We start from the raw sequence: 24,919 nt of genomic DNA on the forward strand, positions 1-24,919 counted from the left end.
TTGTACCCTACTTTGCTGATGCTGCCGTCTCCATTTCTTTTGATTTTCTAAATAAACCAATCACAAAGCTAGCTTTGTATCTTTTCTTTGCCAATGTATATTTATCTTTTCGTGTTACCACAATTTATATTTCTCTGCCAACTTCCTCTCTATCTCTTCAGTCCCTATCCTGCTCCCTTGCTCTACGTCTTCCATATTCTTCTGGATGTTGCCTCACACTTCAACCTTTGGCTCAAAAGTGGATGACTGGTTACTAGAAACCATTATGAAAATCTTGTTCTTGTTGTCTTCAGCATAGTTAATAATAAACAGTAAATTCTTTAAAGCAAATCCATGCCTATAAAGTCATTTTTCCCCCATTCTCAACTACTGGTTTGAAATAATGCAGGTATAGCCTTATTTCAAAGTAAAGCAATATCCAGTATTCTTATTCGCACAACAAAAAGACAAGATGTCCTGAAATTTGTTTATTTAACTGCAAAACTGAGTGCATACTTTACCTTCCTCATTATATGTTATTGAGAATGGCTATAAAGTACAACATTATTGCAGAGTCTCTACTCTTCCCCAATAAGCAAAAAATCGTCACCCAGGGGAAAAAATATCTTGTGGCACTTAGCCCAAACAAGCAAAGTCAAACAATAATTAAATAAAACCTTCTAATGACCAGATATTTGTCAAGACAGAAATGTGGAACCATAAGAAAGGAAACATGTAGCTTTTAAGAGGAAAAAGCAATATAATAAGAAAACAAGGTCATATTTAGGATTGACAAAAAACTTTTTTGAGTACATGGTCTAGTCAATAGACATTCAGCCCAACCTTTTCTAAATTCTACAGTACTATACAACAATACAAAATGATATTCAGAATTACATTTAGGCATTACAATATCCTAAATGAAAAATGAAATCACATACATTAATACTCCTAAGGAAAGAAAATATACTAACACAGTTTAAAAAGACTTTCATGATTACAAGTTCAAATAAACTGTGATGTATAGAGAGTATGAGAGATTAAAACCAACTTCCAGTACTGATTTGACTGTTGACAATTAGATGTATAGTCTTCTTGAACAAATTCTTTAGCCTTTGTGGCCTGAATTACCTCTGCTGCCTCTCCCATCTCTAAAAACCATTTATTGTAACTCTCAGTTTACAATTTATCTGACTCTCAGTTAACCTTAATAAGCCCAATTCCCTAAGCATTCCAGTTGAAATTATACAATAGTTTCAAAACTGCACAACTTCTACAGAAGTACTGTTATTTAATATTTAGCCACACTCTCAAAACTGAATGGCTAGTGACAGTAGCAAGCAAAATAAACTAGTAGAACAAATTATACTAAATGTAAAAAGAAATTACCATTTTTGATAATCTTAGTCTCAAAACAAAGTAATCTGTAAATTAAAATCAACTGAAGCCTATTTTCAGGCATTTAAAAATGTTTGATTAATTCCCCATAAAAGTAAAATACTGATAAATGTTGAAGCTCACTTGCCTTGAATTTTGGACAAATGATTTTGTAGCTTTCATTATATTAAAAGAAACACTTTACCCTAGTAACCAAGAATAAACAGAACATTCAAGTTGCAAATATTGTATTTGTTTCACTCACATACAACTGTTATGATAGGTGCTAGTTTTGTCAACAACAAATATATAGATATGATTAATACTCAAAGTATGACATAGAAAAATACAGAACTGAAATTTTATAAAACTACAAAATGTAGTTACACAAAGAAATTAAGTCTGTGCAAAAAACAAACAAAAACATTACTACTATTTAAAAATATTGCACATTAAGATAAGGGTATACACATTGGCTGTTTTTAAAGACTGAGGTATTAGTTAATTACCAAATGATGAATGCAAAGAAAAAAGGAAACGCACTTGACATAATGAGGACATTCATAAAAATAAGTAGATGGTCAAAAACTAAAGAAATATGAATGGCACTAAAAAGCAGGTATGAGTTCCATTACAAAGAGAGTAGCTCAGCAAACATGAAACAATTTCTTGGCAACATATCAATTATATTTTATATCTGTCAAAATAATCAGTCCAAATATATGTGAACAAGGTTAATTCCTTTCACAAATACATATTCCATGTTTAAAAAAGTATTTTCATGGAAAGCACTACTAAACTATCCCATGACTCTTTTCTCCTTTGAATAAATTCAATAGAAAAATAGAATTGCAAAATTCCTAAATTTCATGAATGAAATGCTATCTCTGATAATCCTAATGGAATCAGACATTTTACTTAAGTAGCTCTCTTCATAACAAAATTCTATATTTTAGGCATAGTTATCAAGAAAATTAGTACAGATCATGCACATAAAGTTACTAAAAATTTCACTGCAAGAGTCTATTTAGTTCTAATTTAAGTCAAGTAAATATCTGTTTAATCATTAAATTCATGAACCCTTTCTTGGTTTTAACAAATCTAACCAAATGAAGGAATTTGTTGTCAGGTAAACCAAATTTATTATAATTAATTATATTTCTAACATACTTTCATGGCCTAATTGAGGAAATGTTAATTAAGCTCATTGTCATCTAAAGTTGTCAAGATTGTTTTACATACACCTCTTTATGATATTTATTAAGTACTTTAAAATGTGAATTCATGCATTTGTCAAAACAGTTCACAGAAAGGTTTGTTTCTATTTGTATTCATAAGAAAAGATTAGTTGGCTTTATGAGAGTGAGATAGAATTACTGTCCTGAACAGTCAGTGTATGTAGTAACCATATTTCCTCTACGTTGAGTGACAGTCCTACAATGCTTGCCAGACCCATGGAATCTCTTTTCAGTTTGCACTGTGTGTCGGTTTGCATTGTCAAAACCATTAAAAGAAAACATTTTTTCCATATCTTCAAACATGTCATCAAACAGTCCACCTCCAAAAGAGAATTCCTGAAAATGATGTCTTTGCCTGCTGGAACCATCCTGCCGTGTTCGGAAGTGAGTTTCAAAATGTTTTTTGGTTTGAGTGTTTTTGTCAGAACCGAAGAAATCAAAGTCTTTAAAAAGATCATCAAAGTTGAAATTGAATGACTGCTGGAAGGTATTTCCACCACTACTAGTAAAGGTACTATGTCCAACTGAATCATACTCTTTTCGCCTATTGGCATCTGAAAGTGTTTCATAAGCTGAAAGGGAAAAAAAAAAAATTTAACTGAAGGCAAAGAAATATGAAATTTTACACAATAAAACCTTTAAATAAGGTAAATCTTTTAACTCAATGACTCTTAGATATTATGGCCATTTTATAAAACATTTGCTTTGCGTAGTAGTGATTTTTTTAAAAATATCCACGTGTGTGTGTGTGTGTGTGTGTGTGTGTGTGTGTATGTCTATATATACGCATGTATATATACACATCATATATACACACATGCATACATAAATACACATCCAGAAATTGGACTGTATGAATTTGTTGGTAAATTACTAGACATATAACCATATATGTGTCTCTAAAATGTAAAAGAGCCATATGGCCAAAAATTTTAGAGAGGTCTCTTACATAAAAAAAGCAGAATTCTAGAATCTAAGATGGCTAATAACACAATTTATACCACAGATTATTGGTCACAACTTGTTTTTCTTAAAATCAACACTGTGAAGCACATAGTGTAAATATTAGTACATTCATTTTACATATGAGGAAACTAAGTCTGAGAAAACTAAAGGTGCCACTAGAAAATGTTTTGCTGAGACAAAGATCATGTCCCATGTAATATTTCAAGACCAGTGACCTTTTTTTTCACTCTATCAAATATCAAGTCAACAACAGTAGTGAAATTTTGAACCAGCACCAAAATATAATTTATCAAGCATAAGTAATATTGTATTTAACAGTCCTACTTAAGTCGAGAAGATATTTTAAAAGCATTTTTAAGTATCATTACATCAAAGTATACACAGAGGCTGTTCTAAACATTCTCATTGCTCCTCAAATATCCTAAGGAACTCTTCCCCACACCCTTGCTGCCTTCTTCGTCCATTATTTCCTTCTCTCCCATCCCCTAAACAAAGGGAGCCCTTCTCTTTGTCAAAGCCAACCCTTTCACACGCACTCTTGGTGCCATACTCTCCTGAATTCTCCTGAAGACTTGCTCTCACTCTCTTTCCCTTTTTCTTCCATTTCTCCCTATCTACAATAGCTTTATCTACTATTTGCAAACACACTCAAGTCTTCTCCTATCCTTAAAAAAATTCCTGTTTGACCCTAACAGCTGTTCTCTCACCTCTCCTTGTCAGCTAAACTTTTTAAGAAAACCACCTACATCTGGCGACTTCCCTTCTACTCCTCTACATCCTCTAATTAGTCTAGTTTCCAATCTCATCATTCAACTGAAAATGTCTCCTCAAAGTTACCAGTGACTTCTCAATTGCAAAATATAACAGGCTATTCTGTACCTGATACTATTAATCACCTTTCACTACTAATACTCTCTTTTTTCTAGCTTTTCATAACACTGCAATACAGCTCTCTGATCCTTTTCAGTTTCCTTTCTTTTTTGAATCTTTGTGCATAGGGAATTCCCATAGTTGGTGGGCATGTACTGAATCTTGTTTTTTGTTTCTAAACCAGTACACTTGGGGAATTTCAGCATCTTCTAAGATTCCATTTACCATTATTAGGCTTATGGTCTCCAGGTCTATATATATATATATACTGCTCTACTTTCTTTTAAGTAAGTCATGCATCATCAAATATCTTCAAAATATGTCAAACTATATCTCCATCTCAAATCTACAAGTCCAAAACAGAATTCACCTTTCTCCTCCCTGCCTCCCTTTTCCAGTTTCTAAACTTTTACTATAGAAAATACCACTATCCACTCCCAATTACCCAAGTTCACACCAAGGTTTACAACCTTAGTGATTCCTCACTCTTTCTTAGCCCTTGTTATCTAATGTATTATCAAATCTTGACATCTCTATCTTCCCAACACCTCTGGCATATACTTCTTTCTCTTTATCCACAAAGCAACTCTAGTACAGGACGGCATGGCTTCTTGCAGGGATTATTACAGTAGCTCACTTTTTGTTCTCCCTGCGTCACATCTCTTCCCACTCTGGTGATACATCACCCAATGTGACTTTTCCCAAAAGCATAAATCATATCAACCACTATTCAAATAAGTCTAGAGTCTCTGAATTATCTTCAGCATTCAATGCAAACTCCTCTGTTTGGCATTTAAAGCTCTTTACAACCTCAGTCCCTTCTTATTTTTCTAGTCATCTACCTTTCTTCCATGCTTTCTATGACCTATCAATGCTAGCCTACTTTAGTTCCATCTTTTCACTGTCCTTCAGGCCTGGAATGATCTGCCTCTTCATCTCTATTTCTTAGCTCCCCTAACTTCCTTCAAGATAGTTCAAATTCCACCATTTTATAGGAATTCACTAATGCCTCCCTCTTTCAAACTACCGTCCATCTACAATATACATGTGTTGTAAATATATATCTCATTATATCTTATTCATTCAAAACTGAGTTCTTTGAAGGCATGGCCTTTTTTAAATTTTTGCCTTTCTTTTAAAATCCCAGAACCTTGCAAAAGGCTTGAAAAACAGTAGAAAAAGAAAAATCCATTAACAATGGTTCATCAAAAATTTTAACTGGGGAAAAAAGGAGATGAAAACAAAAGGGGTAAGGAAATAAGTATTATATAACCCCTACTATGTGCCAGATATTGTGCTAAACACTTTAAAAACATATGTGTATATTAATCATTTGATCCTTCCAACAATGCTGTGAGATGGGTACTATTATCCTCATTTCACAGGTGACGGAACTGAGGCAGAGGTTAAATTACTTGTCCAAATAAGCATCTGAGATTGGATTTGAAATTGTCTTCCTTTTCCCAAGACCAACACTTTATTCACTGCATCCCTAGCTGCTTCTAAAATCCACTAAATCTATTCTCCAAGTTTGTCCGAGGACTTATAAATATAAGCTTTTAAGGAAAATGAGAAGAAATAGAAGTAATGGACTATTTACAACCAAAATACGAATAACAGAAATAAAACTTTTAGATTTAGTAACAAAATGTTTAATATCTTAAAAGAAACTACTTTCACTGAAGGAAATGTGATTACATATACATAACATACAAAAATTTAAAAATTTGCATCACTATGTTACTTTAGGTCCTACACATACATGACTCTAAAACCAGGTTTATATTTGTTTTTAAAATATAGCATTTAAAAAACAATTTTCTGAGCAGTGCATGATTTCAAATGTACCAAGGAGCTTTTTATTTAATGAAAATCTTTCATATATTCAAAAATGTACTTTATTATGTGGTAACAGCAAAATGCTATACAGGGCAGCTGAGTGGCATAGTGAATAAAGTACTGGGCCTAAAGCTAGGCACACTCATCTTCGTGAGTCTTGAGAACATAGTCTCAGACTTTTTAGCTGTGTGATTCTGGGTAGGTCACTTACCCTGTTTTGTTTCAGTTCCTCATTTGTAAAATGAGCTGCAGAACTCAACTCCAGCATCTTTGCCAAGAAAATCTCAAATGGGGTCACAAGGAGTTGGAACAATTGAACAGTAACAAAGTGCCATATACATAAGCACTTAACATAAAATGTTTGTGAACAATGAATGACTACTCTTAATTTATGTTTCATTGATGTTTTTATCAGATTTTCCCATAGCATGCCATTTACATTCTAATATATTCCCTCACAATGAGCATTTTCAGTAAACTCTTACTTTAAACTCTTAAATTTAAAAATTAAACTTAAATTAAATTAAATCTTAAATTAAACTCTTAGATTTCATCATAACACAGAGAGGACCTTGGATTATCTAAGGCTATAACAATAGAATTCAGGCTCTGATGGGTCCTACACAAAGCTTTAAAAGTTTACTTTGTAGAGCCAGTGACAAAATGTTAACATAAGTTTGGACTAATTCATAAGTTTGAAGAATCACCAGAACATTGGCCAACCAGGTAGTGAACACTTTTATGAACATGCAATTCATAAATGGGGATAAAGAATTGAGTTCTATATCCATAGGCACTGTGGATCCACAGCTGCTACATTTTGGTTCTTTTGAAATAAAAATTGATAAATTTAATTTTAAGATGTGATCATATACGTCATCATTCCCTAAGCTTTCATTGAAAGAATCTGGTTTACTGTAAACCACATAATAGCATTAGCTAACATTTATATAGCATTTACTGTATGTAAGGCCATTAAGCGTTTTACAATTATTACCTCATTTAATCCTCACAACCACTTTGGGAGGTAAATATTAGTATTGCTCCTCCCTCCTCCTCTCCCACCCTTCCCCATTTTACAGATGAGGTTATTGAGGCAAATAGAAGTTAAGTTATTTGGCCAAGTCACACAGCTAGTGTCTGAAGCTGCATCTGAACTCAGATCTTGATTCTAGGCTCTGTTCTATTAACTGTGCTACCTACCTACCCTTTAACAAGTGTGACATACTATTCAGGAAGTATTTCATGGCATTAGATGAGATCTATTTTTAATGTATGACTGAACAATCTCCTTCTATGGTATTTAATACAAGTTGTATTTTACATACAACTAGGTCCTGATTTTTATGAATAACAAATCCCCCAAAGTGATCAAATTGTTCAAATTCACACTGTATATTTCCATTGGATGGAAACAATGACTATGGTTTATATAATTATAACTCTGAATAGTGCTGATTCAAAAAAAATGCAACAACTTCATAGGATTAATTATTCACATGAACCAGAACCTAGCTGTACATACAAACCAGAAGGTAAAACTTACCAATTATAAATTATGAGGCTAGTTATATATACTATAGAAGAGGTAACAATCAATTAACTCAAGTGGAAATTTTGAAAAATCTAAAATTCTCTATGTATTCTAAAAGTAAACTTTTTATTTTCAGATAATCAGGTGTTTTCATTGCTGACAATTTTTTAGTTTTCTTTTACAAAACAATCAGAGAATGCCCTTTGGGAACAAAGAAATATCGTTTTATTTTCCATGTATAGTCTACTTGTGGCTATTTTAAGATTTATCCATTCCAAAGGATATATAAGGAAAAAAATTCATATAAAGATATCTTTAAATAGCAATATAGTACAGTAAGATGGATATCTACAGTAACTTATTTACATTCACTTAATTCACTTAATCTCTATGATATTCAGTTTCTTCATCTATAAAATAAGGACTAATACTTCTGCTATTACCTATCTTATATGACTGAAAGGTTTTCTAAATCTTAAAGGGCTAGCTATATAGCTATATAAAATGTGAATTATTACCAGATATTTTCCATGACATTACCCAGAAACTACAGAGAATGTTTATATTTCTTAAACATTCTTTTTGAATAACTATAAACCCCACAAATTTGAGAAAATTAATCAACCAATCAATATAAGTTATTTATGTCTTCATTACCTTCTGCAATCTCTCTAAATTTAGTTTCAGCATCAGGACTCTTATTTTTGTCAGGGTGGTATTTCATGGCCAACTTGTGAAAGGCCTTCTTGATTTGGCGTTCAGATGCAGATTTTGGAACTCCTAAGACATCATAGTAATTTTCTGTAGCTAGAATTAATTCTGTAATCATTAAAATGCAGATTGCAAAGGTGAAAACTGCCTGTGGGGTAGCCATTTTCATGACCCTGGAAAAGAAGAAAATAATAACATAAAACAGTTATTGGCTAGCATAAGTGCTCTCAAAATTGAGAGGTAGACTGGCAGAGAGGATAACAAAATGTCACTTCATCTCTCTACACCTATTTCCTCATATGTAAAATAAGAGAAATGGATTCTGTGCACCTCAAAAGTTCACTCCAGATGTAAATATATTATCTTATGAATTTTTTCATAAATATAGCATTCAAGGCTATCATAAAAGTACACAAATAGTATTTTTAAAAGAAATGATTTTTTATTTTTTTAAAGAAAATTTTGTTTAAAAAGGTGGTTTTTAAAAAAAATTTTTTTTAAAAGAAAATGTTTTTATTAAACATAGCTAAGCCAAATGTTACATAATGCTTTATATGATGAAAAAAGCAATAAACTAGTGAAGAAGGGAAACATGGACTCAAAACCTGGTTTAAAAATTGTTCAGTCATGGAACCATGAACACATCAACTATTAGCTTCTCAGGGCCTCAATTTCCTCATTTTTAATGTCAAAATAATTCCAACTTGGTGGAATTATCTATTCTCTTATTATTAAATGGAATCCACAATTCCATCTGGCCTACTTTGGGGAGGATCAAATATGGCCAAGTGATATGCAAATCTCAAAAGCAATAAATGTTGGCCTAAAATTTTAAGTTCTTGTATGAAGCTTTACTTTCACATACCTTCCAACAGCATCTGCCAATAACACACTCAATAAAAGCGTAATGACTATTTTTCCTTAATTAATACTAGAGGATGAACAATATGAAAAACTTTTGCAAACATAAACAAAAAGTTTAAATTAAAAATCCTTAAGTGGGGTATTCATTCTCAAGTCAAATGTTGAGAATGTCAGTATCTCACAAATTTTCTTCCAACTTATTCACACGTCTTAAAACTTTTACACCGAAAATTTCAGATAAAAACCAGTCTCTTGAGCACTGTATTGCTCCTGAGAGCTTAATACTCGAAGGTGTTATAACCACAGAGATGATGAAAAACACTATGGATTAATTGAAATTGCCAATTTAACTATCAGGTGGAAAATCCCTCCATCCCCACCCCACCCCCAATTACTCATAGTCACGAGTACTCGGGCTTAAAGTACACCTTCCTGTGTGAAAAAGAATATAAATTTAGTAACTTGTTTCAACTGGGTTGTAGATTTGTTTAAGAGTTTAAAATGCCAGAAAAGCCCCGGATGCCAGGACCTTCAACAAGCAGGCAAGTGATGAGCTTCAATGCGTTCAAAACAAAAGCATTTAGGACTAAAACCTCCTTTCAGTTTTAATGGTCTCTCTGTGGACTGAGAAGGACCAGCCGATCAGCACAGGGCCACCTACCAGTTGCTCACAGTCAAAGTCTTTAACCTGGCAACGTAGACACAGGGCCAACGTTGCAACATCAAATCCGAGCGACGGATGCTGGGCTGGGGCCCTTTCCTGAGGTGATGCTCCCCAATCAAAAATCAGAGAAAAGAGCATCGGGTACGAGAATACTAGACACCTGCACTTTGCCCAGCCTCTCCACTCGAGCTCCCCTAGACTCATCTCCCCCACCCCCACCCCGCCTTCAGCCAATGCCGGGTGAGCTCAGCTGACGAGAAATGGGCCCATCAGGTGCTCAGCCTGTGACCACCGCCCCTCTACCCCGTAACTCCCGCAGCTCTGCCATCCCTAGATATAGGGCCCTTTGTCACCAGCTTCTCCCCTTAACTTCAGTTCCAAGTTCATTCCCTTATCCTTCTCCCCGTATCTTGTCACAGCCACGGCCGCCACCTTCCTCAGTCTCACCTTCTGCCGCTCCGTGCCCCCTCAGGAGGCGAAGACGAAGCAGCGGCCCACCTCGTCCTCCAGACCGCGGTGGTGCCCTTCTTAGTGCCAGACTACCCCCTTTTTAACCCGTCCTCCTCCCAGACGCGCAGCGCCGCCGCTGCACGTCAGCCTCGCACCAGCTCCAACTCTGGGTCCCACAGCCGCCGCCGCTCCCCAGCAACCCGAGCCAGCGCCAAACCCGCACCAGGCAGAGTCCTACACGAAACGTTTTTCCATTGGCTGAGGCCACCCCACCTGACTCCCGGCGCCTTTAGCGCACGTGGAAGACTGTTGTTACCTCTTTTCTCTCAAGTCACTTCCGGCCTGACGTGAAGAGAGGGCGAGATGGAGGAGGGATTTCAGGTCGGACGGAAGGCGGAAATGGGTGTGCGGCGGCAGTGACAGCTCTAGAGCCTCCCTCCTTCCCTTCCCATTCCCATCAGCCTCCGGGGAGGCGCAGTAGGCCTTTGGGTCGCGCCAAGGCTGGTCTAGCAGCCCTGAGGCGGGCCCGGTCACCCTCACACCTCCGTGCAGGCCTTTGCCCGTCGCTTCTAGCGGCGCGGTTGTCTTGAGTCTTCTATTCCTCTTCCCCTAAAGCCTCTGCGCGGCTCGACGGACGCAATGCCCCGTTATTGCGCCGCGTTTAGCTGTAAGAACCGCCGAGGACGAAACAATAAAGACCGGAAACTGAGTTTCTACCCGTAAGTTGTCCCCTTGAATGAAGCGCCGACGCCTGGGGCCGATCCTGCGGAACGAACTGGTGTTGGCATTCGGTCTCGCGCGCGCACTCTTCTGTCTCTTTCTCCCCTTCTTGCCTTCTCCTTTGGTGCCTGATGAAACCCGTGGCTTTATTGCGCTTTGGTCCCCAGCCGAAGGAGCGAGTGACAGCAGCCTCGCGGGGCTGCTGCAACTGGGCTGTAAGAGGCCGTTGAGGAGTGTCTCCTGCAACCTGCCCACTCTCCACTCCCGCTCCCTTCGGGAGTATGCTTTTTCCTTCATTTGCTCGCTAGCTACCCTTTCCGACTCTGGGTCAACCCCACTCTCTCTTTCTGCCAGTAAGAAAGGTCTCCAATCAATTATGTGCAAGCCCATTACCATTTAAAAAGCTCTTTGACAAAGCGTGTCTTTTGAACCGTACTGCGTAATCGCTGTGAAGCTAGGAGTACCGGAACTGTAGGAAGTTCAGTAATGTAGATGAGGAAACTGAGGCACAATCTACCAGCCATGTAAGCCATATAGCAATGGATTAGAAAGGCTTGAGGCTCCCAGTCCATTGCTGTTTCCATTTTATTCCATGATGAGACTGGAGGAATATTGTCGAACTAAAAACCTTTGACTTGAATCAAATAATATAAGGTGTGATAGCCTCCATCTTTACTGGGAGTGTACTTCGTGATGCACCTGGTATGGCTCCCAGGGCTACATTTGATGTAAACAAATTATGCTTTGGGAGCTCAGTGAAGCCAGGAAGCAAGTGTGACCACTCAGATACTGTAGCCAGTTGCCTTTCTTTTAATTAGCTGTTTAAGGCTTAATTATTGAATATAACAAATACTAATAATAATATTAATGATAATATTAAATATCAGCAGTGAGAACTAAATGCCCTAAATTATATTGAGGACACCTGCTAAGCAACTCAGGTTAATACTAATATTTTGACAGGTATTATAATTTTCAAATTTCCAAAGACTCTAATGCAAATCAATTTTTTTGTTTTTATATGTAATCTTGGGCCTATGAATATAGAGGTGTTATTAGTTGTTTATATTTATTTCTCAAGCCTAATTTCTAGAAATGTAGTATAAGAGTTCAACATTGCCAAGTACATTGCTCATGATACCTTAATACTTTGCATTGAAGCATAGAGAACTGATGTCTTCAGATCTATTGTAATTCTGAACTCTTGTCTTTAATTTTTATCTATCATACCCTTATTTAATCAAGTACTGCTTTAAAGAATTGTTACATCTCACAAAATAGAAAATTATTTTACTACTAGTTTTAAATATGCAATCAAAATTTAATGTACACCATTTAAAACGTCTACACTATTTGTAGCATTTAGCCACCAGAGTACATTTCAGATTCAAATTCTCACATTTACTGTGAGAAAAAATTTAACACCTTGAAGAAATACTTGATTTATTCTTTATGGAAGTTTTTATTTGATTATTCAACTTCACTTTGCTTTTCATTCTCCATTGCTTATAGGCTGTAGTTGCTGCTTCCTTTGTATTACAGGGATAGAATGAAATAAAATTATAGGATGAAAGACAATTTAATCTGCTAGGTAGTAAACATGTATTGAACACCTGTGTGCTAGGCATTAGGGATACAAAGAAAGGTAAAAGACAGTCCCCACTCAGGAATTTCATTATCTAATGAGACAACATGCAAACAACTATGTACAAACGAAGTTTTATACAGGATAAAGTTGAAATAATCAACAGCAGAAAGGCACTAGAATTAAGGAAATCTAGAAAAAGCTTCCTATAGAAAATGGAATTTTAGCTAGTGATGGGGGTGTGAAACTGTGCTCCCTTTTGATCTGTAAAATTAACACTCTGAAATTCTGTCTCCTTTGATTCCTGACTTTTTCCCCCTTCCACCTCCCCCCCCCCCCCCAGACTCCAGAGAGTCTATGAGACCATATCCTCCTGGCTGGGCCTTTTCTAAGGCAAATCACCCCCATGGTGCAAACCCTTTTCAGGAAATTCCAAATTCCAGAAGCCTTCAAGAAGTGATTTCCATTCAGTTGGAGATCTAGGCCTGGGGACTTTGGCTTTCTTTTCAACCTGAAACCTGAACCTCAGATTTTCCTATTAAGGGATATTTCTAAACTCCTGATTCTTGCGGAAGTCTGGAATAGGGCATAGCTCCTGCCTGCACTTTTCTTCTCAGTGCCAGCCTCCATTTCCCTAATAGGGCTTTGCCACTGAAGAAGTCAGTTTTTCTAGCAAAGCTGACTTCTCATCCAACAATAAACTTCCATTTTTGTCACTTAAAACTCTTCAGTTTCGTGAATTCTTTCACGAAGGACCTCTGCCGAGCAAAAGGGGATTTCCACAACTCTCTGACTGCCACTAGAACTTCATCACTAGGACTTGAAAGAAACCAGGAAGCAGAGATGAGGAAGGAGAGTATCCCAGCTATGGGAGAAGGCTGGAAAATGTCTGGAATCTACAGGTGGATTATCTTGGAAAGCAAGGAAACCAAGTCAATAGAATACTTGGAAAATGGGTATACTGTGGAAGGGTATAAGGTAAAGGGAAGAGTCAGATTATGAATGCTAAAGGATTTTTGATGCTGGGGGTCCTTAGGGAATATTCCAGTTAATTTAGTAAATAAGAGGGCATGTAGCCTGATGAATGGAGTATTGGCCTTGGAGTCAAATTCTGCCTCAGGCATTTTCTGGCTTTGTGTCTATCAGGTCACAACCTCTCAGACCTTCAGTTTTTTCCTTTGTAATGTGGGGAAAATAATTGTAGAATTTATCTCATGTAATTGTAAGCATCAGATGATTTCCAGTGCTTTGCAAACTCTAAAGTAGTGGTTCTCAAACTTTTGTTCTCAGTATCTTCATGTTAAAAAACTATTGAGGATCTGTTCAAAAATTGTTGTTCACATGGGTTATATTTATAACTATTTACTATATTAGAAATAAAAAGTAATTTTGAATTTGTAAACCCTCTGAAACGGTTTCAGAGACCCCAACAATTCTTTGGACTACACTTTGAGGACCACTGCTCTAAAGCAATATAAAAATGTCAGTTATTGTAGATATTTACCATCACTGCTTCGTTATATTTTAGTTTTTAAGTGTTGATAAAAATTAAGGTCAATCCTACTCCTTTCTTCAGATATGTTTTACACATAAATACCAGTATTTGCACATTGTTGAGATGTTTGGAAGACAAATGAACCTTTTTAGTGTATTGTTATAAACTTTATAACATGTATAATGTATAGGAATTGTTGCTCTTAGAATGATTTTCTGTTTTCAGTCATCCCAAAAGATAAGGAATCGCTGGTTGGGAAACTATATTTGGGAATACTTTATGTTACATATGTGCTATATTTCAAGATGATACAGCTAGATGGCACAGTGGATAAAGTGCTGGGACTAGTGACGCATTTTCTGAAGGTCAGATCCAGTCTCACTAACTGTGACCCTGGGCAAATCACTTAAGCCTGTTTGCCTCAGTTTCCTCATTTGTAAAATGTTCTGAAAAAGGGAATGGCAAACTACTCCAGTGTCTTTGTTAAGAAAACCCTGAATGGGGTCATGAAGAGTCAGAGACAACTTAAAAACAACTGAATCAGCTATTTCAAGATATGTTTTTCCTTAGTATAGTGTTTTATATATAATCCAGGATGAGTTACTGTAGCTCCTAGCTTCATAGGACAAAGCTTGGTAATTGCAAACACATGATAGAAATTACATGATTTTATTGTAGTAGCTGTTAAAAAAGGGATAAGCCCTGGTTCTTTTTAAACTTCCACTTTTAAAAGCCCTGAAACTCAGTGTTTGGTTTATTCAATTCAGCAAGCATTAAGTGACCATCCAGGGTAATTAGACCCAAGGAAAACTGAATTACTTTGCTGTAAATTTGACAGAAGATAAGAGAACAAGAACGTCTGTTATCAGGATATCCATTTATTTGGTGTGGGAATTATGTCTGTCACACACACAAAAAAAAAAAACCAGAAAATGTGCAAGCTCATTCTTAGAATCATATTTGGAAACTTAATCAGTAAGTTAGGTGATAAGCATTGGAATCATGGAGCAAAATCTCAAAAGTATATTTTTACTAAACTATTAGCCTAAATTAGCCTTATAAATTCTAGGCATGTCACTGTCACTCATCTCCACTAGTCATAAAATACTGTACTCTTAGAGTTCTAGAAAACAAATGACTACTTTTAGTAATCCTAGAGATTCTCACTCCTGGTTTATTCAAGAACGTTAATTGTTTGTTTGTTTGTTTTCAACAATAAAAACATCCTGTGGATCCCAAATTATTTCTTTGTTTTAGTAATGACATAAATGGTCAAAAGATTTTGATGAAAGGCACCATGGTATAGAAAGAACAGTGAATTTGTATTAACAGCTGCTTACTCTTATTTGCTTAATTTATAAAGTCAGGGAGTCAAACAAAATAAGACTTTGAGGATGCTTCAAACTCTTAAATATGAACCATTTAGTAATCCAGAAAGAAAAGTTGCAAATAAGTAAATTAGAATTGCTTTCAAGTTTTAAGTTACTGGATTTAAGCACATGTTTCAAAGACATTTGTCTAGGCCCAACTCACTAACTGCTATCTCCCTTGCAAGAATATAGTTGCTTTGAGGGACCCTACAATCCAAAATTTCATCTTAATTCTATTCATCATCTATTATGGCTGAGCAGTGTGCTAGGCAGCTGGGGATGAAGAGTAGGAAAGAAATGTAAAATATCTAATAAAAGATGTCCTGTGCTTTCATGATTGGGCTTGGAAGACAGTGAAGAAATTTGAACACTAAATGAGAGATGGCCTATGCCTTAATGAAACAATCTAAAAAGATCATAAATCGTTCAAAACAAATCATAAATAGCTATGACACAAAACTAGAATATAAGCATATGGTCCAAGGAAAGAAAGGTTCTAGTCATTTCTGACTAGCAATGAATTGAAGAATGATCAGAAATTTCTTGGAAGAAATAAAATTTTGAATAGAATCTTTTTTGTTTTATTTAATTTACTCATTTAATATTTTCCCCAGTTACATTCAGAACAATTTATTTTACATTTGTTTTTAAGATTTTTGAGTTCTAGGTTCTCTCCCTTATCCCCACCCACAATTAAAAAACCACTTGTAAAGTTATGCAAAATATTTCCATAAAAGTCAAGTTGTGAAAGAAAACATGCATCACCCTAATTAAAATAAAAACCTCGAGAAAAAATAAGTTAAAAATAAAGAGTGAGAAAGAGAATGCTTCAATCTATAGTCAGATTTGATTAGTTCCTTCTCTAAGTATGGATAAGATTTTTTCATCATAAGTTTTTCAGCGTAAATATGTATGATTATACTACTGAGAATAGCAAAGTCATTTACAGCTGGTCCTCCCAGAACATTGCTGTTATTTTGAGTACAGTATATTTCATTTTATTCATAGAGGACTTTCCATGTTATTGGTTTTTTTTCCCTGAGAGCATCCTGCTCATCACTTTCCCAGAGAATAATAATATTCCATCAGAAACTTGCTTAGAATTTTTTTTTATAATTACTATTGTAATTCCCCCCATTTATTCTCTCTCCTTTTCACCATGTCCCTCCTCAGAAGTGTTTTGCTACTGACCACTCCCTGTCCCAATATGCCATCTCTTTTATCATCCTCCCGGCCTTCTCACATTTGACATCCCCTTCTCCTGTTTTTCTGCTGGGTAAGATAGATTTCTGTTCCCCTATTGATTATATATGAACAGAATCTTGAAAATTACTTAAGCTTCCCAAAATCATAGATGGTAGGAAATATATTCCAAGAATGGAATAAGTTGGAAAAGAGTAGACCAATCTCATTTTACAACTAAAACACTGAGGCCACATAAATACTGCAAATGGGAAAGAAGTATTTTGAATTTTGGTCCTCTGAATCCAAATCCAGTGATCTTTTCACTGTACCACAAGTAAAGAATTTGGATTATATAGCATGCAGGTAGTAGTTAATTATCACAGCATTTTGAATCAAGAAGAAACATTAAATCTATGCATGGGGAAAATTATATGGTGGATATATTGGCAGGAGACTAATAAGAAAAATACTGTAATAAGATAGTTGGCAATAAAGTCATGTGTCCATCTCTGGTGACAATAGAATTAGAAGATATCTTAGAAATATCGTTGAAACAAAGAGCTCTTTTCAACAGATTGTAATGGGTGTGGGAAAAGGAAGTTTCAAGTTTTCAGCATTTTCTAACTTGGTAAATAATGATGCCATTGACAGAATCAGGAAACCAAGAGGATGAGGCTCTTAACCATAAGGAAAGAGATAGGAGGAAAGCAGTTGTATAGAGATGGACATGAATTCCAACAACATACTCTTCCCCCATCTATCCAAACAGTTGGTTTCTTTAATCTTCTATTGTCATTAACAGTTGCTTTTTTAAAGCACAAAATAAAGGTAGGAGTTGCTTTGGGAATAGATTGTTCAGTACTTATTTTCCCTGTTTTCTTTGCAAAATCTGCATCTAAGTAAATTCATAGATAAATAGTGATAGTATCCAAAATGTTTGCTACAGCAAATCCAGTTCTTAAAGTGTGGTGTCATTAGGAAAATAAATACAATTCTCATAATCTATTTTTATATGCATGCATGCACACTACTCCTAAATCTTAGTGGTAAAGAAACTTTTTTGCTTGTAATAGTCTGTTATTTGGCATAGTGATTTAAGTGTACATTTGTTGCTCCTTTAGGAGTTATTGCAGACAAATGGTCAGTTTAAATAAGATAAACTGTTATTTAAGTTGATCTAATTCAGGGCTTTAGAGAAATTGATTCAATAAATGTTAAGTTTATGCATGGTATAAAGAACCTTTGGAAAATGTCTCATACATACTAGCTAAAGTTTCCACAAAAGGTCTTCATAAATTCCATATACACTTTTAAAATGTATTAACTAGTAACACATTTTTGCCATGAAAACAATGTTAAGTAAGGAGGTTAGGTTACCAGGGCCAAGCTATAGTACCAAGAGCTCTCATTACCAGAGGCCTGAGTCTCAGTAGGCCTGCACTATGAGAAAGAATGCTTTGATGCTAAGGAAAGCCTCCCAGAGAGTTTGTTGAATGGAGAAAGAATGGTAATTCTGAGAGTTTGATCTAGAAGGGGAATGAAAAACTCAAATAGCTTGTCCAGATGGTGATGGGAAACTAGGGTAAAGTAGAATGAGAGCACTAGGTGAAGAATGCCATATAGATAGTGGTATCCCAAAAGGATAGACTCTTTCAGAACATTGGTCCTTCCTGGCAGCAGCTCTTTTGCCAAATAGCATGTTAAAGGTATGGTAACAGAAGATCATTTTGTGAATGTTCATAAATAGATATCTCTATAATATTTGTCTTAGGGACTTATGAAAGTTATGATAATAAGAATTTAGGATTTGTCATGAAAAATAAATGTTAACAATTCCTATCAGAATAAAACCATGCTAATAACAAATACCAAATGTTTAGAACCTATTTTCTTAAAAATCTTTGCCAAATAATTTACTTTGTTTTATACCAAAAAGTACCAACATCTGATGCCAAGTGTTTGCTTTTTCTAAAATAATTCTTTACTTAGTCAAATTAATCTCCTTTAGAATTTGGGTTTGTATGTGTGTTTATGATGTGTATGCACCTGCCTTTGTATATATTCATCTATGCATGTTTGTATATGTATATGTATGAATATCCATATATCTATCTATATATATATGCATATGTATACTGTGTATCTATACCAGTAGCATTGGTAAACATTTTCAAAAGGTAAATTGAAATCTGAAGTTAGAATGAAATTCAAGAAAAAAAATATTTTTTTCATAGTTACTTCTAACTTGTAGAGAAGGTAAAGTTTTATTTTCCATCAATAGGATTTCTTGTGAGTACAAAATTGGTGAAATGTCATTTTTCTTATTGCTGATAAAAGGATCATAATGGTTTCTTCATTTAATAGATGAGAAATCTGAAGCCCAGAAAGTGACTTACCTAACCCTCACATACACAGTATGAGTCAGAAGTTGGATTGGAATCTAGATCACCTGAGTTTAGAGTCATTGCTTTTTCTTTTCAATTCCAGGTTTCCTCTCCATGACAAAGAGAGACTTGAAAAATGGTTACGGAATATGAAACGTGATACATGGGTTCCCAGTAAATACCAGTTCCTATGCAGTGACCATTTTACTCCAGACTCACTTGACATCAGATGGGGAATTCGATATTTGAAACAAACTGCTGTACCAACTATTTTTTCTTTACCTGAGGACAGTCAGGTAATTTTTTTTCCCCCAATTTCTTTGGAAGTAATTGAAAAGGTGACTGAGGTTGTCAGAGAAGGACGATTGTTATTTATTTACCTTATAGGAAATCCTACATATTTGGGGACTAGGTGTAGAGACAAAATTCATAAAAGAAAAAAACCTAATTTTTCAAAATAATTATCTCACATAATAAATGTGGGGAAAATTTATTTAGTCTTTTAATTATAAAACTTGTCAGTTAAAGTATAGCATGAAACTTGGCATTAAGAAAAGTATATTTCATGGTAATGTCATGCCCAAAAAAGGATGAGGTTTCTAATGTAGGAAACATCTGTTTTTCCCATTATGATGATGAATTTTTAGAAAAAAAAACTTATATAGAAAGTCAACAGCTCACATAATTTGAGGAAATTTAGCCTTTTTATTTTACATATAGGATATAATACTAAAAGTGAGTGGGATTCTTTTATTAACTATTTACCTGATGACTGTTGTTTGCCTGCATTAATTGCTGAATAACTATTACAAAGAAAATGGATTTTAAAATAATATTTACCTTCTAAATTTAGTTTATTGTAATGTTTACCTATTTTTCTAGTAAGAAGATATTTTAAAATACCTTGAACTTTTCAAATATTTACTAAGTTGCTAGATATTTAGTAGAATATTTTTGAGTATTGATCATTTTTACTCTTACAATATACCTTTTAATGTTATTTTTCATAAAATAAGAATTATTATTTAAAGCTTTGATAAATGAACTTGCTGAATTTGAAAATACTGTTTTCTAGGAGAAAGACCATGCAAAAAACAATCCTCAGGAGGAAAAAGTAGAAGATGAGAGAGAAATATGCCTAATGGTAAAGTCAGAAGAATTACCTGCACAAATGGAACCAAAGAAAAATATTTTAAGCACAGAAAAATTTGATGGAAGTACAAATTTACTTTATTCCTCTTCTTTGAATGAACCATTACAAAAGGATAAGCCACCAGTTTCCAATATGGAAAATCTACATAATGACACATTAACTATTAATTCTGCAATTCCACAACATATTGAAAAACCAAAACCTGTTTTAGAAACAGCAGTTGTCCAAGATTTAGAAGTTAGTAGCTTTCATACATCTCTTGAGAACCTCTTAAATACTACAACTGCTACTTTGAATGTCTCAAATCCAGAGCATGTGCATCTCTCTGTGGAACCCAGTAATATAGTTGAAACAGCTATAGATCATTTCTCTAATCCAGATATCACAGATATTTCTGTATCAACACAGGAAAATACTGTCTTACTGAGTACAATTACTCAGACAATTGAAGAGCTGAATACAGATGAAGAATCAGTTATTACCATTTTAGTGCCTACTGAAAGCTCTAAGCCTGAATCAGCCAGTTCGTTCATGCCAATAGAACAAGAGAGAATAGATGTGGAAGATCTAGATATTGAAGATTCCTTATATGATGACACAGACTATGGAATTGAAATACTACAAACTGAGCATTCTTATTGTAGACAAGATATTAACAGGGAACTTCTCTGGCAAAAAGTTACCAAACTACATTCAAAGATAACCCTTCTTGAACTACAAGAGCAGCAAACTCTAGGAAGACTCAAATCTCTGGAAACTCTTATAGGACAGCTAAAACAAGAAAACTTACTATCTGAAGAAAAACTCAAGATTGTAGAAAACTGTTTCACAACATTTGAAGTTACTATGATAGAATAAAAACTTTTTAGAAGCCATGATTTTATATAATATCATTGCAAATTCTTTGATTATCCCTGAGTGATTTGCAAAGCGACCTTTTTTCCCAGCATGAATCTCATGTTCTTAATAACATTTATGAAAGTACAATGTCATAAAAGGGCGCTTGTTTTCATAAAACCCAGAAATTGGAAATTGCCCTTTAAAGTGATTGGTTAAAAAGTATGAGTGAAACATGGAGGAGGGAATTTAAATATTTGTATTCTAGCTCAAGGAAGCATTTGTGAAACAAATTCTGTAATTTCATTCTAATATTCCATGTTGATGTTAACACTGTAAAGGAGTAACATCCTATGGTAATTATGTAATGATGAATTTATTGTAAAATATGTCTGAATCCTAAAGATTGAACTTCTGTTCTGTAAAGTGAGAAAAACACTTTAGATGGGAGTCAGTAAACCTGTGATGTAGTTACACAGCTTGCTATTTGCTAACTGTATAAACTTGGGGAAAATCACACATATTTCAGGTGTCTCATCTGTAAAATAAGGGAATTAGATCAGGGGATCTTGTTCAGCCATAAAATTCTGTTCCCATTAGACCCTTCCCTACTTAAGAGCATTATACACAGAGATTTACTTATTTTATAATATATCTTGATCATAATTGTTGCTTATGTTGTCTAGATAGCCTCGGTATTCATTTTTATAAGAATTCCTATGTGGTTTGACCTTTCAACTGCAGTACATTTCTGTAATAAAGTGTGCCCCAGGATTGTTTTGTTTTCGTTTGAACTGCATTGTAAACTGGGCATCATCTTTATATTGTGCCCAATTATGTTCTTGGGAGAAGATTCTCTTAAACCTTAAGGATTACTTCTTGCATTATGAATATACCTTGTGTGATGGACTGTTGTAATAGTCTCTTGGGAGCTATATAAAAGAATATCAACTGTATCCTTATATTTCATAAATACAAGGGATGAATTAATAAAAAGAAATTTTAAATTATAATTTTCATAATAATCATCCTCTGTATTTATTCCTTAAGGAGGAGTATTATTGACTTTTTCTTTTTTCTTTTTTTTTTTTTCCCTGAGGCAATTGGGATTAAGTGAATTGCCCAGGGTCATACAATTAGGAAGTGTTAAGTGTATGAGACCAGGTCCTCCTGACTTCAGGGCTGGTGCTCTATCCACTATGCCATTTAGCCTCACTATTGACTTAAAAAGTCAATTGATTGTGTGTTGGGCATTCCAAAAATTTTGAGAGGAGGGTCAGGAAACATTGATATAATAAGAAACATTATTCCTGCTCATCTACATATTAATTTGCAATGTTTAGCTTATAATCAAGAAATTTTAAGGAAATTGATAAAATACATTGGGGAAATAAAATTGAAAGAAAAGAATCATGCAAATAAAAATTACTTTTACATAGTACCATGAGAAAATTAACCAAAAAAAACCTAAAGTAGGAATGTAGTGACTTGGAAAAAAATAACAAAGTTTAAAAATAGCTTGTATTTTCTCAAATTAACTCAACTTGATTGATAAATGTTAATAAATAAATATAACAATAGAAAGTATAATATATTTCAGCTTGGAAGGCAAATAATTACTTTTCTCCTCTCAAGCCCATAAATTTTATGATTATTTTTCTTAGTTCTAATTTTCTTAGGTTGATGTTAAACATTTTGCCTTGTCTTAAATATTTGCCAGTTGACAGTAGATAAAGGTGGCTTTGGATTGTGTGAGGTGATAGAAAGAAAGCTAACCTTAGTTTTAAAATATGCTACAGATTGAGAATATTGATAACTAAAATAATTTTTTTGAAAATGTAACACCCATTTATTTAAAACTTAGTGAATAGAAATATTTTGTTGTGTTGGTTCAAAATGAAAGCATGATTTTTCTCCCCATTATCACAGTCAGGTAATGTTGCAAGGTTGGCAGTTCTCAGTTTTAGTCAAAGAAACTACAATTGATTGTTTATGCAAAGACATAATTTATATTTTGTTTTTTCAGAAATAAGTTTGGTTAGATAGAAAAATTACCTGAAAAGAATTTAGGACAATTAGGGATTGTCCTTGACTTTTGTCTTCCCTTTTGTGTGTTTGTCTTAGTAATATAGGAAACACCCCATCTTGCAAACAAGTTTGTGTTCCAAAAATTGAATTATAATTATAAGTTGGTTGGTTAGATATTATTTGAAGCCATTTTCAAAAGAAAGTGTTATGAGGAATGATTAAGTTCCCAAGCTCCCTGATAAGAATTTGCTTAATAGAAATACAATACTATACATTTGTACTAAAGAAAACAATAAAAATTCTAGTCATTAAAACCAAAAAACAACAGAACTATAAACTACATTTTATTTATCTTGGGTGCTCATGCTTGAAGAATAAACAGATTTAAGTAGGAAAAGAGAAGAAGTAGTTTGTAGAATGAAGTATAAGGGTTATATAGGTTGGTGGCATTATGATGATTAATTTTTCTCTTATGCTTATCAACTGGGATCATTCTTGACTTACATAGGGAGATAAAGACATTTTTCCCGTGGTAACGAGGAAAGAGATAAAGCACAAGAGTGAAAAAGGACATAGTGGAATAAAATTTGCTTGAGATCAAATTGTTCATGGCAAAAGCCAGATGGGAAGAAATATGACATGTTTTTATAATTCAGTTCTTCCCAAGGTGGGGGAAGGGAAGTCACAGTCCCCCACGATTACTACCAAGTGCTATGGTTGACCTTTGATACCCTTATGATGTCTGGGAGAGAAAGGGGACAGTATACAACCTGCCGTATGTATGTTAGGTTCACAGATCAAAGGTTTGTAACTCAAATAAAATTTATAAGATATGTTTCTAATGAATTAAAATATGGACTTTTATGAAGATTTGTCTTTCAGTTGAAATGTTAAATACTAAATACAAATGTAATAGCTCTTTTACATTTTCAGTAGAAAAATAAATTTTGTAAAGCAATTCTGAAAATTTTAATGCATCTTGGATTCCTAAAGCTGTATTAGATAGAACTTTATATAGTAAAAAAAGAACATTCCTTATCTTTCCCCAAAAAAATGTTTTTTATGATTCTGATCTACTCTATAAATCATAGGTTTTAATTATTATACAACAAAGTATGTATGAGGCCCGATTAAAAATATCTCAAGAGTTTAGGAATTTTAAACATTAAATAGACCTATTGAAATGCTGAGTTTTCCTCCTGCAACTTTTCTACACATTTCAAGTGCTCAAGAGAACAAAATTCCATCATTTATCCACTAGTTTTTACTTAACAATCTTCCCTGTTATTGGTTTCTTTCTAACATAGTAACTTAAGCTAAACAGACTAAAAGAAAACTCTACCTCACAGTTCTGAGTCATTATCGTAGAACAGTGATTTTTTTTTACACTAATTTTACACTGATTCTTTCAGCTTTCCAGCCAATGACCAATTACTAATTTTGTATCATTTTTTCTTTTTTTTATCTGAACAGATTGTTCCATTTTCCCTTATGACTTCCAGATGTTCTATTTCCAAACTTTTGGTATCTCTAATAGAAAATGGGAATGTCTATCATTCAAACTTCTTCAAAATCGAAGTACTGTTATACTTATTTCAGTTGTGTTTCTATATATTATACATTTACTTTTTGAAAAAAGCCTATCTTGCATTTCTGGGAGCATTTACTTA

The 24,919-nt window shown here is 34.3% G+C and overlaps 2 protein-coding genes across 3 annotated transcripts; one reads left to right on the forward strand and one right to left on the reverse strand.

Moving 5' to 3' along the window:
• Positions 1–454: 454 nt before the first annotated feature.
• On the reverse strand, positions 455–10,900 carry DNAJB9 (DnaJ heat shock protein family (Hsp40) member B9). 2 transcript variants are annotated; one of them, XM_051963180.1, is made up of 3 exons: positions 10,809–10,900; positions 8,461–8,687; positions 455–3,166 (listed from the first exon to the last, which is right to left on the reverse strand). In XM_051963180.1, the coding sequence occupies exons 2-3, from the start codon at positions 8,681–8,683 to the stop codon at positions 2,730–2,732; spliced, it is 660 nt and encodes a 219-aa protein (XP_051819140.1). In that variant the 5' UTR covers positions 8,684–8,687; positions 10,809–10,900; the 3' UTR covers positions 455–2,729. The 2 variants fall into 2 exon arrangements, with proteins under 2 accessions (XP_051819140.1, XP_051819139.1); XM_051963179.1 differs by lacking the exon at positions 10,809–10,900 and adding an exon at positions 10,490–10,750.
• Positions 10,901–10,919: 19 nt separating this feature from the next.
• On the forward strand, positions 10,920–24,216 carry THAP5 (THAP domain containing 5). The gene is made up of 3 exons (XM_051963176.1): positions 10,920–11,211; positions 19,335–19,527; positions 20,307–24,216. The coding sequence occupies exons 1-3, from the start codon at positions 11,132–11,134 to the stop codon at positions 21,240–21,242; spliced, it is 1,209 nt and encodes a 402-aa protein (XP_051819136.1). The 5' UTR covers positions 10,920–11,131; the 3' UTR covers positions 21,243–24,216.
• The last annotated feature ends 703 nt before the right edge of the window (positions 24,217–24,919 follow it).

This window comes from Antechinus flavipes, chromosome 5 (assembly GCF_016432865.1).
Source record: "Antechinus flavipes isolate AdamAnt ecotype Samford, QLD, Australia chromosome 5, AdamAnt_v2, whole genome shotgun sequence".
Lineage (NCBI taxonomy): Eukaryota > Metazoa > Chordata > Mammalia > Dasyuromorphia > Dasyuridae > Antechinus > Antechinus flavipes.